General features: G+C 39.6%; 1 protein-coding gene across 1 annotated transcript in view; it reads right to left on the bottom strand.

Annotated features, from left to right (window-relative positions):
• Positions 1-3418: 3418 nt before the first annotated feature.
• The window catches only part of foxo1b (forkhead box O1 b), a 51586-nt gene continuing 34975 nt past the window's right edge, over positions 3419-20029 (bottom strand). The window contains exons 2-3 of the mRNA XM_079803957.1: positions 10673-10864; positions 3419-7399 (exon numbers count right to left, since the gene is read on the bottom strand). Of these exons, the coding sequence (XP_079660083.1) occupies positions 6251-7399; positions 10673-10864 (1341 nt within the window). The 3' untranslated portion in view covers positions 3419-6250. The remainder of the gene's footprint in view (positions 7400-10672; positions 10865-20029) is intronic.

Genomic DNA, 20029 nt, shown 5'->3' on the forward strand with positions numbered 1-20029 from the left:
TCTATCCATGGTGCATTGCATGCTGGGTACCTTCATGGTACAGTAGAAATACAGTATGATGTTGTTTGTTTACAGTAAACATAAAACATATACCAACACAAAACATTACTATGTCTTGAAAGCACTGATAGTGTTACCTATAGCCATTAGTCCATTTCCCGAGTTATACACATATTAATATCAGACACACTTATACACACACTCTCACCCATACTAAACATAGCAATACACACACTCAAACAGATTGCTATATAAACAAAACCCAGATTCGTTATGATTTTTTTCATATTCATACCTTTATGTACAATTATGGCTTCATATTACAGCTGCAAATTTAAAATCAATTCTTCATCGCTGTTTAATTACATTACAATATTATCAGGCACTTCCTCCATGTAGAACTATAGTCTAAAAAAAGCATGTGGTTCTGACAGGGACTGTACGATGAGTGTATGTTTCTAATGTACAATCTCCATTAGCTCACGGCAGACAACATTAGAATCAGCAAATACAAAAAAAACCTCAACACATTTGAGACAAATTCATCCAATAAGAAATTAGAGTCCAAACAAATGACATTTGTGATTATTAAATAAGACAAAGTCAGTGCTATTTACATGTAAAAAGATCCAACGACACACTGTCAGTGATACTTAAAGTCATATACAGATATGATCAGATAAAGACACACACAAAAGCAAACGTTCAATATTTAAAGACTAATAAAATTACTATAAAATGCAGATAGTTGTTTTATATCTGTTAAAAATATATGCATATGTTTAAAATATTCTTTATAATGTACAAACCTTCATGGTACACCTCACTGTTCGGATAGAAAAACGCATTAAATATTTTGTAGATGTGCAGTTACATCGAAAAGTCTTAAATTACATTAAATTATGATAGAATTTCTGTCAAATACATAATGATGGAGAAACATTTTAAGACGGCGACCTTCACTGAGGATTCTCGAATTTTAGATTTGTTCAATTTTGCCAAGTCAATGATAAATATACAAATAAATATCCAAGATGATGTAAGAAATGTCAATTTCAAAGATTTGTTTACAGTAAAAATATCAAAAGAGAGGGATTTTTTTTTTTTTCAAACACGCTAAAAATGTGAATTTCTCAAATCATGAATATCATGAAGTTTTCTTGGGGTTATACTTGAACTAACCTTAGAGTCAATGCTTTTTAAGACTCATCTCAGGGCCATTTTGTTTCATAATCAGAAATTGATGAAAAATCATCACATAACTGTCCCAAATGCTTGTTGGAGGGGAAGGCGCAAAGTACAAATTACTGAAAGAACTCCTCCAGCATTTTGAGAAAATCTATATTATATGTACAGCAACAAAGGCCACATTAAAGAATATTTTTTTAGACATTTAAAGGCTGGGAGGGGTCTTTAAAGAGCCAGTACGAAGCTTAAAAGTGTACAAATATAAACATTTCATTTACCATCCCGCTGGTACAACAAAAATATACATCTCTGTACAAAACACATTTATTCAGCACCCTGAAATGACAATGATAACAGTAATGTACACAACACCACACATTACACCGCACTCCAGTTGACATGACACACACTTCTGCCCTGAATTCATCTTAGTGACCTACATAGTCAAACAGAGAACAACTAGACAAAAATACACAAATAAAGCCATGTCTGAGAGTGTTTGACGTGACTATTGTTGATTAGCCAGCTTCAATATTTACACTCTGACTAACCAAAAGCACAAAGCAGATTATGATGATTCCCGACAATCATGGAGTCTACTGGAACAATGTACTGTAAATCAGTAAATAGTGACCATTCCCTGGCCTCTGCTGATTGGCTGAGGTAAACAGTTCATGAGGTGTACGCACACACTTTGGAGAGAGGATGGAGAAAATGGTGATAGTGACCAATAGTGATTTTATATGATATAAAGTTGCAATTCGGAGAAATAAAGTTCGAATTTTGGTCGCAATTATGAAAAACAAATGAAAGCAAGATATATAGTTGCAGTTATGAGAAATACATTCAGAAAGGGGAGAAATAAAGATGGAATTGTGAGATATATAGTCACTACGAGAAATTAGGTCGCATTTGTGAGAAATAAAAGGGCGTTTCACACTGCACTTAACCCTGGGTTATCGTCGTCCTAAACACCGGTTTTAACCCCGGGGTAAAGAAATGTTTCACACTTGTAATTTAGCTCCGCTTTTGCAGTGTTAACCCCGCATTTCGGTCGAGTTCCCGCCCAATTGGGTGGTTTTGAATTCGATTGTGCGGGTAAAAATGGGTTTGGGCGGGTGGACAAAATTTGGCCTGTTTTGGGGTCAGTTTGGCGGTTTTCAAAAATCTAAATTGTATAGTCTAATTCACCCTTCGCCGCAAGTTTGATTGACAGGCGATCTGACCAATCACATCGCCGAATCTGCCGTTTTGTTAGATAGTAGATGAAAAAACGGTGTGTACTGACGTCTTTCCGCGGTTGAAACAACATTTCTTTTAGTGTTCATGTTTATTTCATGCTTATCAATGAACTAGAAGGAATCGGTTCATGAGCAGCTTTAACTGAGCAATCACGGCACATTAAAGAGCCACAAAACGCTATTTATTGTTTAAATTTCTTTAAAAAAATTACCATTTCAAAGTTGAGACTTTCATATTACTTGCTCTGTCCTGTCTGTCGGCGTGTTGTCAGTGTCCTTTTGGTCCGCGATGTATTTTCTCTACGTGAGAACGTGTGGTGTGAGAGCGCCATGGCTTAGCAACAGTAACTAACAGGGGGCGGGTCTTTGCGAACGGTCAATTGCTTAATAAACAAAACTCAAGTGGGCACGTACTCCATAAAATCAGCCAGGTTTTTAGCGCGATAACTCGTAGCTGTATATTCAAGTGATTGCTATGCTAAAGTGGCATACATATACAGTAAAGAATAGGAGAGTGAACCAACTCTCAAACGTGGATTACACCTGTGACTCGAAGACTCTTTATAAATATAACCACGACTTCTGTCCATCGTCATACACACACTCGGGACATCTGCAACCCCGATATCTACTGAAAGAGGTTTAAATAAAAAATTAATCAGTTTTGACTAAGTGTGCGTTCTGTGTCCTTCACCAAAGACGTACTGTACAAAGCAAAGCGCAACACAAAGGTAAGTGCATTGTTATTTTTTTGTTGGCGTATTACTGTACAGTATCAATGAATGACACATTTTGGCAGTGATGTGTGCATTAAAGTGTGTGAAATGCCTGTTAATTATGTTGCTTTTTCCGATTTCTTAAGGCCTGTTCACACCGGGACAATTTTTGTGCGCGTTTATCGCGACATTTAACACCTCGTGACTAAACGACGGGCGCCAATGTGAGTGTGCGTTTTAAAAAAAAACGCCTCGGGTTTGTTTTTTTATTTTGACATGGCGCGTTAAAAACTGGCCGACCAATGAGATCGGCGCTTTTGTTGACGTGTCTGGAGCTGCTGAAGTTACAGTAAAACACGACTTGGTGGGGCTCAAGCCCAAAACGGTCTTGCCGAGCACACATTAATACGACAGAGGAAGTAAGTAGACAAAGAAGAAGATGAGCTGCTAATGCTACTTGCCAGTTAGCAAAAAGTGTGTGAATGGTTTTGGCAAGCATGTAAATACTCTCTCTTCTTCTTCTGTGTGACAAGCGAGTGTCAGAAGCGTAAAGTGCCGCAGCGCCACCTTGTGTACCGGGAGCGCCATCTACTGAATTTGCACGTTTACTCGGGGCATTGCCAGTGAAAATCGCATGGGTGTCAAGACGCGTCGAAAAGTGTCACGAAAAACGCTGACGATAAGAGCGCACGATATTCGTCCCGGTGTGTACAGGCACTTTTTGCACTTAAAATGGCTTATTTTTACTGTTGAGATTGAAAATGATGCATGTGTTTTTTCAGAGGGATCGCCGTTTTGAAAGTTTCCACCTGGACATTTTAGTCATATTTGATCCGTTTTCCTGGGAAATAGATTTTTTTTTCATCAACATTATGTTTTAAGGAGATAAAATGGTACTTATCAACCTTGATTGGTATGGCAATAAAATTATATCACATTATACTACGGAGCCGTTGAATGCAATTATTTTCTGGGAAACGCACAGCGAAAGTAGTTCCAGGCAGTTCTCTGGACCGCATTATAGTTCCATATCACTTTGCCAAATGATTTCAGTTATTTCAAATGTCTTTACAGCCTACAACAGCAAATAACCAAAACCCACAATGACACTGACCAATCAAATAAATATAGTAAATAAGATAAAAATGTTTTTTTCCACAAAATTACGTTTAATTATGTAAGAAACGCACATTACTCTCGTTCTCCCGCTCAAACGCGCACACACACAGTGCGGACACACTCGCACAGAAACGTGATGTCAGCGCTGATCTGACGATTTTATCAGTAAAATAGTTTAGCAACTTAAAAGCAATGAGACATTTCTCACTAGCGAAGTAACGTTAATAAAGGAGCTGTTCTTACAGTTCCATATTAGTTGACGCTGTTGAAAGAGACGCAGGCTCTCTCTCTCTCTCTCTCTAATAACTCGCTGCATTAATAACTGCATTAATCTGCTATCAGTGGCTCAAGCCTCCACAACTAGCTTTAAAATGACGTTTCGGAATGAGCAAAAGAGCCGTTGGATGAGACACGGAAGAAATAGTCCTACTCACAATAGCGATTTAAGTACAAAAAATGGACGAATCACTTTAAATATATCATCGGATCGAGTCTTGAGGTGTGGTAACTGTAGTATAAGCGGAATAATTGACTCCGCTTCGCGTCGTGACCGCATCACCACCTCGGTGTGCATTATTTTTCGAATAATTCAACGGCCCGTCGTCAATTATTCCTTACTTATTTTGGCAGTTAAAGTTTTGGAGTGGGTGGGTTTTGGTGAGCTTTTGGGCTGGAAATCGTCGACCCAATCTGGCAACACTGATCGCGGTGCCAAACTTGTAGTGTGAAACGATGCGGTGTTAGGAACCGTTCACACAGAACACGTTTTTCCATTTCAATGCGCTACTTTCCCATTGTTTTTCAATGTAAACACATGCAAGGTGGATGTGCGTGACCGTTGCGATCGCGTCTTTTGCAGTGTCTCGCGCATGACATGACGTTGTAAAAATGTGGTGCTCAAGTTTAAATCAGTTCAACTTTTTAAAAAAACGTGTCTCGAGACCATGTGTTTTTTCCCCATTCAACTGCCCGCTTGCCGTGGTTTTCAAAGCCGTGGTTTTGTGTCCACCAAAGCATTTTTTAACATATTTTTCCAAATGTTTTCAATGGGAGTCTATTACCGGCCGCTGAGAGTTAAAGAATGTTCAACTTTGAGTAAAACGCAGCACTCATCACTGTCACTTTTCACCCAGCCGACCAATCACAGTGGAGGAGAGGCGGGACAAATACAACACCGACCGACCTGTTTCATTGTAGGGGGCGTGACTTGAGGTAGGAGGCGTAATTAGTAGGGGCTGGTTTGAAGTACAGCGGGACGCAGTCGGACACACTTGTGAAACATCAGTTTATGAATACTCAGGATTAATTGTTAACACCGGGTAAATTATGAGCAGTGTGAAACCTGAAGCAAGATAACCCAGGATTAGAATGACACAGGGTTAACGATCTCAAGAGTGAAAAGCCCTTTTAAAGTTACAATAGCAAGATAATTGTGGGACAAAAGTCGCAATTGCGAATTATCTCGCACTTCTGACTTTTTTTCTCCCAATTGTGAGTTTATATAACACACAATTACATGATATAAAGTTGCACTTGTGAGATATAAACTCGCAATTCTGAGAAAATGTCAGTCTTTTTCCCCCCTCAGAATTGAAATTTAAATCTCGCAATTATGAGAAAAAAAAAGATTTGAACTCACAATTGTGAGATAAAAAGTCGCAATTATCTTTTCAAATGTTTTATTCTGTGGCGGAAACAAGCTTCCATAGGTTTATGCTTAAAAAAAACGGCCAAATTTTTACTTTCATTTTATTTTCACTTTCAATTATTGAGGAAATGAAAAGTTGAAATGAAATCTCTCTTGCATGTGTAGCCTTTTGGTATGACCGACAGCATGTCCAACTGCCAATTGAGCAACTGTACTGTATGTATATATATATATATCTAAGACATATTTACATATATATTCACACACATTTGCTAGGATTAATTGATATCATAAATCAAAAACAGCCTGCCTCGCCAATGTGTATGTGTTTGACACGTTTATCCAGATACCCAGCTATGCGTGTTGGTCTTGACCCCATGCGGGAAACTCTGTTGACTGCTCATGGGGTCGAAGTTGAAGTCCAGAGCATCGCCGTCCATGAGTGTGTCATGAAGGACGGTTTCTACGTCACACTCCAGCTGCTCGATCGACATGTCGTCCAAGTCACTGGGCAGCCGCTCTGGGTGGCTGTGATGGTGGTGAGGAACCGGTCCATGCCTGTGAAAACCGTTGCCGTTGGTGTAACTCTGCATCCCAGGCTCAGCTCCGCCTCTTCCAAGCTGAGCGTGATGAGGCAGATGTAGTTGTGGCTTCATGTTACCGAGGCGAATGGGATGCCCGTGGGGCAACAGGGCACAGCCGTTCATGCCCAATGTTGGCGAGGGCATCTGATGTAGCGCCCGTGGGTGTGCATGCAGGTGAGGATGTGCAATCATTTTGCCGCCCTGTCCCATTTGTCCCTGACTAGCATAGCCGGGTAGCAACCTTCGCCCTTCCCCAGACCCCACTGACTGCATCAGGTCCCCTCTGGGATCGGCATCTGCGGTCAGCAGCTCTTTGAGCATCCCTGCAGCACAGCTGTACTGACTAACAAACGGTCCATAGCCTCCTGGTTTACTGTCCGATAAAGTCGGTATGGCGATGGGACTCAGTCCGCCCACCCCACCCTGTCCGTACAGGCACTTCCGGTAGTCCTGCTGGACCTGGGGTTGAGGACCCATATTGGGAGAGTTGTAGGACGGATACCCGGGGCTACCCTGCATCATGGGCGAGGACAGCGCAGTCTGGCCATCTTGGCTGCCCTGGGTGTTATTTTTGGGCGAGATGAGGTTGAGGTTGTCTAAGAGATCGTTCATCATCACGTTGTCGGAGCCGTGATGACCCGCTACTTCGGACAGGCTGGGAAGGGGCCCTCCCAGTTTGGTCCCTGGGTACCCGATGTGGACCTCGCCGGCTTCGTCCTCCTCGGGTAGGAAGGTAGGCGAGCGGCGGCCGCTGAGCGTGCTGGCGTCAGAGCTTGCGCGGGTACGAAAGGAGGTCCAGGGTTCAAAGTCGTCATTGCTGTGAGAGTTGGGGCTGCCGAGCCATTTTGGGTACTGAGATCCAGGACTGTTAGAGCCACCGTCCAGACCAGCCTGCAATGACATCTACAGACACAAAACAAGAAACCATGAGAACCAACATTATTGCACAGATCATATATATATATTACTAAAAAGTAGTGGTGGGCCGTTATCGGCGTTAATGTGAGACTCTTATCGGGGCGATAAAAAAAATATCGCCGTTAATCTTGGCTGTGCAAGCTATGATGACTTTCACCTTGATATTTTAGCGCGGATGTACAACTAGCCGAATTGCACTGTAGGGGGCGAGAGAACGAGGCTTCGAACCGGTGTGTATGCCTACTAGTGTTGTCAAAAACATTGATATTTCGCTATGTATCGATACTGAAATATCTGAACCGATACGATACTCATTTTCTATAGTATCGATATCAGCTGCGCTCTCCTCTCCGACCGACAGCGAGTTGACAAGCACGTCTGATTTACGCGCGGGGTTGCACATAACGTTAATTCTACTAATTCCCGCAGATTTCGCGCTCGCATCTGAAGCGCGCACACACATACCGTAATAAAGCCACCTCTAACATACAAGGGCAAAAATGAGCTCCTTTTTCCATCTTATTAATGGTCAAATACACTCAAAAATGTCTCAGTGCTCATCTTGGTGAGTTTTAGCGTAAACACAGTCGTAACCAGCTCACAGGAACAGTGTTTGGGATCCATGCGTGCGTCAGGTCTTAAAGGGACAGAAGTTATTTATTATTCAAACTACAAAAAGACAAAAGATCACTTACGAGCACACATATTCTGAATGCCTTCGGCAGAATTCAAATGAGCCATTTTAATCTAGATTAATCCCAAGATTACAGTGAGATTAATCTAGATTAAAAAAATTCATCTATGCCCTCCACTACTAAAAAGTCACTCTTACGCCGTGTCTACACTGAAAGTGGCACACATAGCCTCTGCTATTAAACAAAAAACATTTATTATTCTCTAGTTCTATTATTCTCACTTATGTTTCATAAAAAATACATTTTGAGCAAAAAGATGAGAAAATCTTGTTTTTGTCCAAGGATCTGGATGGGATTCAGAACGATGATCAAAACACAGAAGGAGTAGATCGAGTCCATCAGTGCTTGCACAGTCCTGTAGCTCGTCCTGGGTCCACATTTCATTCAGTAACATTAGGCATTTTTGATTTATATTCTGTTTAATGTTGATGATCGCGTTATTTTACATATGCATCAGCTTGCATATGCTACCGCTCGTTTCTGCTTTTTTTCCACCTGTGTTTTGATAAGGAGATTCTGTACTCGTTCAGGAGATGTGTAATAGCGTCGCCTACCGTATAACAGTGAAAACACGGATTGCCGTTGTCTCAAATTGGAAATTTTGGAAATTGGAAATTTTCGTCAATGGCGGGGAAAGAGTTAAAGGGATAGTTCACCTGAAAAAGAAAAATTAGCCCATGATTTACTCCCCCCTCAAGTCATCCTAGGTGTATATGACTTTCTTCTTTCAGACAGAAACAGAGTTATATTAATAAATGTCCTGGCTAATCCAAGCTTTATAATGGCAGTGAATGGGAGGCCAAAATTTGAAGCCCAAAAAATTGCATCCATTCATTATAAAAGTGATCCACACACCTCTGAGGGGTTAATAAAGACCTTCTGAAATGATTTGTAAGAGAAATATTAATATGTAAAACGTTATAAAGTGAAATATCTAGCTTTCGCCAGACCGTATTCAACTTACAAAGAAGTTGCATGTCCAACGCCATACGTCGAGTCAGTTACGCTTTTTTTCATAAGTTGAATACGGAAGACGATGTGGCGGAATATATATTTTAGATATATGGATATTTTTCATAAACAAACGCATCACTTTGCTTCAAAAGGCCTTTATTAACCCCCTGGAGCACTTTTATAATGGATGGATTAACTTTTTTGGGCTGCAAATTTTGGGCTCCCATTTACTGCCATTATAAAGCTTGGATTAGCCAGGATATTACTCCGATTTTATTCGTCTGAAAGAAGAATGTCATATACACCTAGGACGGCTTGAGGGTAAGTAAATAATGGGGTAATTTTCATTTTTGGGTGAACTATCCCTTTAAACTGAATACTTAATGAGATAAAATTCGGCATGGATACCCTCATGGGCAGTGCGCCGACAAATAGTGTCATTGCAATTAGGCCGACCCAAGTACGAGTCCCGGCTCGTGGACCTTAAACCCCCCACCTATATACTACCCTGTCACAATAAAGACAAAAATCGCCAAAAATAGGTCTTAAAAATGTTAAGATTGTTTGGGAATAGTTATATTGTAAATATCTAATAAAGGCATGTACCACAATGGACATTTCCAGAGTTGACCGTTTCATTGATTACAATGTGAACAATTTAGTTAAGGCATTGCAAAGTCAGCCTGGCTCCGCCCTCCTACGTACTTCCGCTCAATTTTCATTTTCCTTCAGTGCTCCATCTGGGATTGCGGTATATTCTTAGGTTTTCTCCGGTCAAATTTTAACTGGTCCAATCAGCGAACAGAGGGAGTGGCTGAGAACGATGACGTTGATGTCGTGCGCTAGTTTGAGATGAAACAAGTCACGACTAAACGTTAGCGATTGGTTATGGCAGATCCAATAGTTTTAAACTTCAACAGAGTACCCGGCTTCAAGGAAGGTAACGCTTGTCAATGGAGAGTGGCCAGACTCTCTGAACAAATGAAATGTATGAGAGTCTGGTAGGGCCAGGATATTTCAAAGTCCCACTCACATCCAAAGTCAAGAGTTTAAGAGTAAAAATCAAAAGAAATGACTTTTTTTATTTGAGAATATAAACTGTCCAAATATTCAAACAACCGATTACAGAAATGTCATGTTTAGATATACATCAAGCACATTACTGCAAAAAATGCTTTTCTTACTTAGTATTTTTGTCTTGTTTTCAGTCCAAAATTATCTAAAAAATCTTACATTAAGAAGCATTTACTAGACAAGCAAAAGTTTGTCTTGTTTTGGGGGAAAATAACTCAAAATTAAGGGAGTTTTTGCTTAAAATAAGCAAAATAATCTGCCAATGGGGTAAGCAAAATAATCTTGTTTTCTGTTTGAATTAAGATGATTTTGCTTACCCCACTGGCAGATTATTTTGCTTATTTTAAGCAAAAACTCACTTAATTTTGAGTTATTTTCCCCCAAAACAAGACAAACTTTTGCTTGTCTAGTAAATGCTTCTTAATGTAAGATTTTTTAGATATTTGGACTGAAAACAAGACAAAAATACTAAGTAAGAAAAGTGTTCATAGTTCAGAGAAGTGAGTGAGCAGAGATTGTGCTCTCCTCAACTGACCTTTTTTTTGGCAGCTCGTCCGCGGCTCTTGGTGAACTTGCTGTTGTTGTCCATGGAAGTGGCCCTCCGGCGTGGAGACTTGCCACTCTTTCCCCCCTCAGGGTTCAACATCCACCACGAGCTCTTCCCCGTTCCTTCATTCTGGACGCGCACAAAACGACTGTGCAGGGACAGGTTGTGTCTGATTGAGTTCTGCCAGGGAGAGAGAGAGAGAGAGAATGGGATGGGAACATGAGATGTGGAATAAGTGGAAATGACCTGCAATCATCCAATCAATGTCTTTAAATCTTGCGTTGCATTGTAAGACACAATGAAACACATTCAACCGGTCACATTTTCCAGATAAAAGAAGCGACTTTTGATTGACAAAAGCCAATGTTATGCTGTGAGAATCTTTGTGTGTGTGTGTGTGTGTGTGTGTGTGTGTGTGTGTGTGTGTGTGTGTGTGTGTGTGTGTGTGTGTCAAATGATCAGAGGATTAATGCACTGATAAAACTTGAAGAGTGACAGATTTCAACCCAATCACAAATACAGTACAAACATAAAGTAGAGGTATTGCCATTTAGCTGGCAGAGGAAACATTTTATTAGTCATGTCCTTTTTGGAAACACACACACTAAACTCAGTGTATACACACACACTAAACTCAGTGTATACACACATATCCTGCACTAATGATATTTTGTCTGCTTGGGTTTTTCCATTTACTAGAACGATACTGAACATTTTGACTGTACTGGACCATGTGAATTATCATGTATTAGTGTATTTTACATAAAAGAACTACAAAAAGTGACCAAATCTAGTGGCACATTACTGGATGGATCAACAGTCCATTTCCTGTGTAGCAGGAAGTAAAGCAGAGGCTCAAGCCACAGAGGGAGGTCAGCAGGAGGTCACCTCCAACCTTTGATCCTGAAGGTCATGACCTTCGAGGTCAAGTCAAGGGAAACACGGCTTCCACATCACAGAATCTGAGAAGTGAGTGGATTTGAACAGAGTGAATGCAAAAGATGAAGATCTTCTGTCTGGGTCATGAACACTCAAGTAAGTGCTAGAGGTCAACTGACCCGTTTAACTGGCTCTGCCAGAGGCCAACGAGTGGCGGAAAGGATGCTGAGTGAGAGGAAAAGGAAGAGCTGGAGGAATAGAGATAAAATGAGAAAGAGAGGTACCAGTATGGAAAGTAAAGTGGCTGAGATGGAGGGAGGGAGCAGGGATTGAGTCAGGGAGGTAGAGGCGGGGCAGCGGGAATGTTTTCCTGCTGAGAGGGACGGGGTCGATGAGTTCGCTCGGTGTGTGTAGAGGAGGACAGGCTCTCCAGTAGTGCTGACAGACCCTTGCACACACACACACACACACACACAGAGAGAGAGAGAGAGTAATAACGTATGGGGCTGTCTGGCGTCTGTCTACACTGTAACAGAACCCCTACAGCACAACCTCGCTCCACCCTGACACAGAGAGAGAGAGAGAGAGAGAGAGAGAGAGAGAGAGAGAGAGAGAGAGAGAGAGAGAGAGAGAGAGAGAGAGAGAGAGAGAGAGAGAGAGAGAGAGAGAGAGAGAGAGAGAGAGAGAGAGAGAGAGAGAGAGGGAGGGAAAAACACACAAAAAAACAGGGATGCATGAATATCAAAACTCAGCTTACCGATAAGCTGATAATAATTATGTTTAGGCTGATAATCATTAAAAGGGCTACTCTACTTTGTCTATTAAAATGAATTAAAATAAATAAATAAATAAAAAATAAAACACTGGAAATTAAAATAACTGACAAGTGTTATTCCAACGTTATAATGTACAGTATGAAAAAGGAATATTTCTTTTGAGATTTGCTAAAGATTACATTACACAGTGGTATTAAAGGTGGGGTAGGTAAGAATGATCTAAAACACTTTTGTCCAAATTTGCTTAAACTTTCTTTATATGTCAATACATAATTAAAATGTAAGTACTCTGAAAAAGAAAGTATAAAAATCGAGTGACTCTAGACTTTTTAATCTGCAATAAACACCGCTCATTATTTTCGTCCGGGCCGAAACAAGTGATTGGCTTGGGCGACTGTCACTCTCTCTCGTTACCATGGCAACCGGCGCTTTTGCTCCAGGATCTGCCCACATGCGCCTCAGTGTTGCTGAGTCGGGCTACTTCAGACACTGTTGCCGCGGCTGTTTTTCATGTCCGCGGGTTGAAGCGACCCCAATTATGTGATATTTTGCCCCGGGATTTACGAATTTTAGCAGGCAGCCCTACCAAAAAGACACATATTTTACCCCCCAAATGCGATTTTTACTGGAGAAACACGATTGGGCTTGTTTTGGGCTAGTTTTGAGTAGCAATTGGGCGGATTTTGTTGTGAAAACCTGGCAACCCTGGCGCACCCGTTTGATTTGAGGAGTTCAAGAGGATGTATTTCTGCTGGACAGGTAATCTTTCATTTTTTGTTTATGTTTTCATGAAGCATGTCTCACTAGCACACATAATATAGCTAACATAACATTACTTAGCATAAAGTTACAATGTTATACACTTAGCGAACCATTAGTAGAGATGATAAATACTCAATATGCTTAGCTCAAGTTGATCGCCGTCGTGTTGAATTTCGCAAAATGTAACTTTAGATAACAAAATGCATGTGTAAAAGCTAGTACACCGCATCCAGGAACTTTTTTTAGAACTAAGTTAGCTTTAGCTGCTACCCTCTGTCTAAACTCTTTTACCATGTTCACCGGGAACTTTACCTGCACGTTTATTTCGGCCTTTGGTTTGTTTTTATATTCTCTACCTATGTTTACTGATGTTTTTATTTTGTATCTGTGTGTGTCGTAGACGTGTTGTGTGTGTGTATTTTAAACTTTACCAGTATCTTTATTCTAGCTTGATAGTGAGTACTAAAAGACATCTTATTTGTTTATATTCATAATGATAAAGTTAGATTTTTTATTACATGTGATTCAGACATGATGTCACTACATGCACTTCTCCGCTCGCCTCAGGTTAATAATGCGTCAGCTGAGCTGATCGCGGTGGGCGTGTTCATGTGTTTTGGGGGCGTGGCTTTGGAAAGAGCCCAGAAGGGAGAAGGTGGAGTGAATGGAAATAATGAGCTGTCTTTAAAACAGTCGTGAGAGGTCTACAGACACTCAATTTTTATTCTTTCTTTTTCCAGAGTACTTACATTTTAATTATGTATTGATATATAAAGAAAGTTTAAACAAATTTGGAAAAAAAGTTTAACCAATTCTTACCTACCCTACCTTTAAATGATTCACGTTAAAGGTGCAATATGTATGATTTTTAGATTAAAATGTCCCTAAATAGACTTCGATTTCTGATTGAAGCACCAAAGCCGCTTTAATATCTGATGTGTTTTATAAGACACTGTTTGGATCATTGATGGACAGAAACTAATGATTGTTCTCCAGCTCAACACAGTTAGTCTTATTGTTTAAATCTGGTGTTGTTGATTTACCGCCTAATATGATCTCGTTCACTGCAGTGTGAACAAGTGTCTCATAGTAGCGTCGAATGAATGCTCAGAGTAGCATTATAACATCACTTTAACACACTCAGATGTGTGTAATATGATTAAACAGAGCTGCATTACCACACACACACACACACACACACACACACACGAGCGGAAGAAGCGGAAGCGCTCGTCTGACAGAATAAAAGCTCCGCCAAATCAAGGCATCATCAAGACACACCTTTGTTTTGATCTAGCAGGACGAAAAATGACTATGAATATTGAAAATGAATATTGTGGCTTTAAGTGAGTGTTAGATGACAGCACAGGTAATGCAAATGTAAAATATCAGCAGATAACCAATATAGTACAATTATATCATGCATCCCTAAGAATAACAAACAAGACAGAAAGATAATTGCACCCTAAAACATGAGTTTTTTTCAAAGACTCTCGTTCGAAAATTAGTAACAATTAAAAAAAAAAGATTATAAATAATAAATAAGTACGCATGTTTTACAAATCTAAAAACCCATATCTTAACCATAAAAACATTTGGTTACACTTTATTTTACAGTGTCATTAGCCGCGTTTCCATTACAGATTTACGCAAAACTTTTGCAATATTTTCTAAATGTCAATGAAAAACTATTGCAAAATGATAGCGTTTCCATTAACAGATGTTATGCGACTAAACTTTTTTTTTTCTTTCCTCGCGATAAGTCACTCCAAAACTATGCCACGTATGCTGTAGGTTTATGTACTGTATATCCCAGTCACCGCAAGAGCTATTATATTTAACCGAAGGAGACGTAGGCGTATTATCTAAGTATTAATGGCAAGGAAAGCACCTTATACTTGTGAGCGGCCACATATAGATGTTTGTAGGTGTTTCTTCCTCAAATCTGCTTCAAGGTCTTAAAGGAACACGCTGACTTTATCTTATTCACCGTATCCCCCAGAGTTAGTAAGTCCATACATACCATTCTCATCTCCGTGCCATAACTCTGTCTGACGCACCCACCGCTAGCCTAGCTTAGCACAAAGACTGGAGATAAATGGCTCCAGCTAGCCTAGCTTAGCACAAAGACTGGAGGTAAATGGCTCCAGCTAGCCTAGCTTAGCACAAAGACTGGAGGTAAATGGCTCCAGCTAGCCAAGCTTAGCACAAAGACTGGAGGTAAATGGCTCCAGCTAGCCTAGCTTAGCACAAAGACTGGAGGTAAATGGCTCCAGCTAGCCTAGCTTAGCACAAAGACTGGAGATAAATGGCTCCAGCTAGCCTACTGCTCAATAAGTGACAAAATAACACCAACATTTTCCTATTTACATGTTGTGATGTGTATAGTTACATTGTGTACTAAGACTGACGAAAAATGAAAAGTTGTGATTTTCTAGGGCGATATGGCTAGGAACTATTTCAATCATAATTTCAATTTGCGCCATTTGAAGGGTAATGAAAACGCGGCTAGTGTTACATACGTTACTATAGTAATAACTATAACTTATGCATAATTACATGCAACTAACCCGCAAAACCTAACCCTATAGTAAGTACATGTAGTTAATTATTATTACATAGTACTTAAATGTATAAATACACTGTTACAAAGACACCTTAAAATGAAGTGTAACAATATTTTAAGGTGTCTGAGTTATTATGTATGTATATTAAGTATATTATTACAGTGTAATTATGCATGTATATTAAGTACTGTGTGATAATAATGAACTACATGTACTTACTATATAGTTAGGGTTTACACTTTATTTTATGGTGTCATTGTTACAGTGTTAATATACATTTAAGAACGGAGTAATATTGATTAACATGTACTTACTATAAAGTTAGGGTTTGAGGGTTAGTTGCATGTAATTATGCATAATTTACTGCAATTACTATGGTAAGTACATGTAACGTGAAACATGGACACTGTAAAATAAAGAGTTACCGGGTTAGGATTAGGTTTGATTGAGGGTTAGTTGCATGTAATTATGCATAAGTTATAGTTAATACTACAGTAACTACATATTATGTGTAACAAGGACACTGTAAACTAAAGTGTTACCAGACATACTTTCTCTAAACGCATTATTTATTTACCCCTTTTTTTCCTGGTTCACCAATTTTTGCTGTACCCAAAACACAATTCGACAGACATTTTCTCTTGAAACTCTACACACTCCTTAATAGTATGTTAGAAAGAAAGACAGAAAGGAAGAATGTCGTGCGTGTTCCACTGTACTCATGCATAAATTCATCAAGTCTTATTAGCAGATCACATACAGACACATTCAGAGCACATGTGAACACGCTTAGCACATGCACACCAGGCCGGGCGGCAGGATGTGAGTCACTACAGGAATGCGACGAGGAAGGTGTCACAGTTTTCTAATCAAACTGGAGATCACTTGTTCAAAAAGAACAAAATGATGCTGCTGCCTGAACAGTAAGAGTTCAGATATGGTTGTTTATTTGCTCAATACCCTCAAAATAGCCTGCAGTTAGTCTTTAGACTACTGATCTGAGGTCAGCTTTATATATAGGCAATACAGGAAATGAGCAATATCCAGATCTGCATGAAATCTGCTCCCCCAGAAATCAGAAAAAGGCAAATTATGCACAGAGCTACTGTATAGCTTCAATGATTTGAAAGACAGTGCACAAGTCATATGGATTAATGTTGGAAAGAATCACAATTTTGGTTGAATTTAGCCTTTTTCCATATAATTTCTGGTCTGAGATGAGCACATGTGACTTCTATACGTGGTGTGGGGCCTTCACCGCTCTCCACCACTCTTATCACAGGTATGCAAGGCATTTCAAGGCTACACGATGACCTTTGGACTCAGATCTGGGATATCCCCAACTCATCTGGGACAGTGAAGTGTGCATTAAAATCCCCTTTAGGTAAGATCTGAGTCAACTGAAGTGTGAGATGAAAAAACATGGACCAATGCACCAATTTCTACACAGATGGGTGGGAAGTGTGCTCAGGTTTGTGCAAACTGAAACTTCAGGCTGTTACATAAAGGTTTGTCGGGCAGAATCAATTCCATGATGAATAAATTCAATTAATAAGAAGCATTGCCCTGAAATGCAGCCAAATCTGCACGAGCAAATGCCACTCGAATGATATTGTGTATAATATCAAATATTTATAGATTTAAATCCATGAAACATTTAATATATTTTAATATATTTAAAATAACATTAATTTAATTAAAAACCACAACACATTAATTAAATATAATTAAGATGAAAAATTATTATAATTAACAAATTCATTTAAGTCCAATGTTATGGGCAACTATCACTCAAATTACATTATGTTATAGCCATTTATAGTTCTTTTTAATTAAACAAAAAAAATTACATATACAATAAAATATTTAATAAATGAATTATAATTAATAGTTATATTTATAATTAAATAAAATCTGAATCCTGTTTTCTAACCATCATCAGATTTAAAAAAAGACAAGAAAAGAAATGTTGTTTTTTTGGCACACTCAGTAAATGTCATTTCAAAGAGAGTGAACTGTATATGACAAATTGGTAAACAGTAGTGAATTTTCTTATAGCACAAAGTGCAGCGGCAAATAAGTGTGTGTGATGCTGTAACGTGTGTGTGTGTATGTGTGTGCGCGCATGTGTGAAAAACACATTTCTATTCTAATCATTAGAGCTATTTCTGCAGTAATAGGCCGTGCTCAAGTGGTCACTGTGTTTAAGTGTGTGTGTGTGTGTGTGTGTGTGCACGTGTGTGCACATCAGATCTCCTGAGGGATTTATAAACAAGTCCGAGATACCCCATCTGCATCCTGTCTGACACCCCAGACAGCACACACACACACACACACACACACACACACACACACACACACACACACACACACACACACACACACACACACACACACACACACACACACACACACACACACACACACACACACACACACACACACACACACACACACACACACACACACACACACACACACACACACACACACACACACACACACACACACACACACACACACACACACACACACACACACACACACACACACACACACACACACACACACACACACACACACAAGCAGGCATTATTAACCAGCCATCACCTTCACAACTTACAGCTCATCAACATAACCAACTCAGTCTCACATGTGTTAAAAGAGAGCAAAGATAAACTGGTCACTACATTAGAAAACCAGTTAAGTTATTAAGTAAAACTAATTCATTCCTGCTTTGGAGTAAGAAAAACAGCATTTCTTTCTGGCCTGAACGCGCCGTTTATTGCTTGTTTTAATGAAGCCCCTCCTTCCGAAATACGAAATGTGCTGTGATTGGTTAGCTGGCCCAGTGTGTTGTGATTGGCACGCTTAGCATGTGTGCGGGAAATGTCACGTCCCTTACCATATCCGTGAGTTTCATCCGCTCAGGTGTAAATATTAAGGATGGCATCAATTTCAAACCGATTCAAGCCGGATTCTGACTTAAGGATGTTAACAAACAAGAGGATCGTGCAGAACGCATTTCATGCACGGACTTCGCAAGCACGGATTTCACAGGATGTTTCAGAGCGGTGTGTTTATATAATTCTATTTAAATGAGTAACATTGTGACTTCACAAAAATCCGGAAAAAAAGCATTGTAGTCCAAACGAGCCGTTCGTTGTAGTTCTTGGAAAGTGGATTCGGTTAAAGAAAATATCTCCCTTCGGAGTGACTTTGAGCTTTGTAAACTTGCAGACCTTTTTCATGCTCAAACAGCAACATAACACTCTAAATACAGTTGAACAAGAGAAAAAGCATACACTCTAAAAAATTCTGGGTTAAAAATAACCCAAGTTGGCTTGAAAATGGACTAACCCAGCAATTGGGTTGTTTTAACCCAGCGGTTGGGTTAAATGTTTGCTTAAAACAACCCAATTGCTGGGTTAGTCCATTTTCAACCCAACCCAGCATTTTTTAGTGTGTAATAGGACCTATCTAAGTCACTGTGAGATATTAAATAGCACTGTGAGACTTAAAGGGGTGATTGATTATGATTTGACTTTTGTAACTGTAGTGAGTGTGTAATGTTGCTGTTGAGAATAAACATCTGCAAAGTTACAACGCTCAAAGTTCAAAGCAAAGGGGGATATTTTCTTTGACAGAAATCACTTTTTAAGGACTACAAAAATGTCAGGTAGGGACTACAACAAGCTTCTTCACGGGTTAGTGACATCACTAACCCTAAAATTTACATAAACCCGCCCCCTGGAACACACAACAAAGGCCATGTTGAGAAGAGGAAGAGTTGTAGTCGAGCACAGTCGTCCGTCTTTCACATTTACTGCAATACAGAACCAACACAAATGCAATAGCATGTCATAAAGCAAGATGACAACATAAGTTATAACCGTAATTAAACTAAACTACACCTGTTCTATCTTCAGATATTCTCTGGCTCATCTCACATCAGTTCCCACACCAGCGGTTTATAGATTATCATGATAGAATATGCTAATCAATGAAGATGGTTAACTCATAAATTCATCAAGTAAGCATTCAGAAGCGTCCTGTCTCATTCTACATGTTGTCTCTTCTTCTTGAGTCTCTCCATCATTGTCCGACTCCGGTTTGAACATAAAAGGCTGAATAGTTTCTGACATTTTCAGTGTGTGTGTGTGTGTGTGTGTGTGTGAGGTAATCAGAGCTGCTAACATGCTCTTGAAGCTCTTCTTGAAAGGGGTCGGGAGCAGCAGCTCATTTGCATTTAAAGGGACACACAAAAACAGCATGTTTTTGCTCAATTTTAACATTTTAAAATGATCTGTGTGGTATTTTGAGCTAAAACTTCACATACACACTCTGGGGATCTTGTATTA

Source organism: Gobio gobio (assembly GCF_949357685.1).
Source record: "Gobio gobio genome assembly, chromosome: 22".
Classification (NCBI taxonomy): Eukaryota; Metazoa; Chordata; class Actinopteri; order Cypriniformes; family Gobionidae; genus Gobio; species Gobio gobio.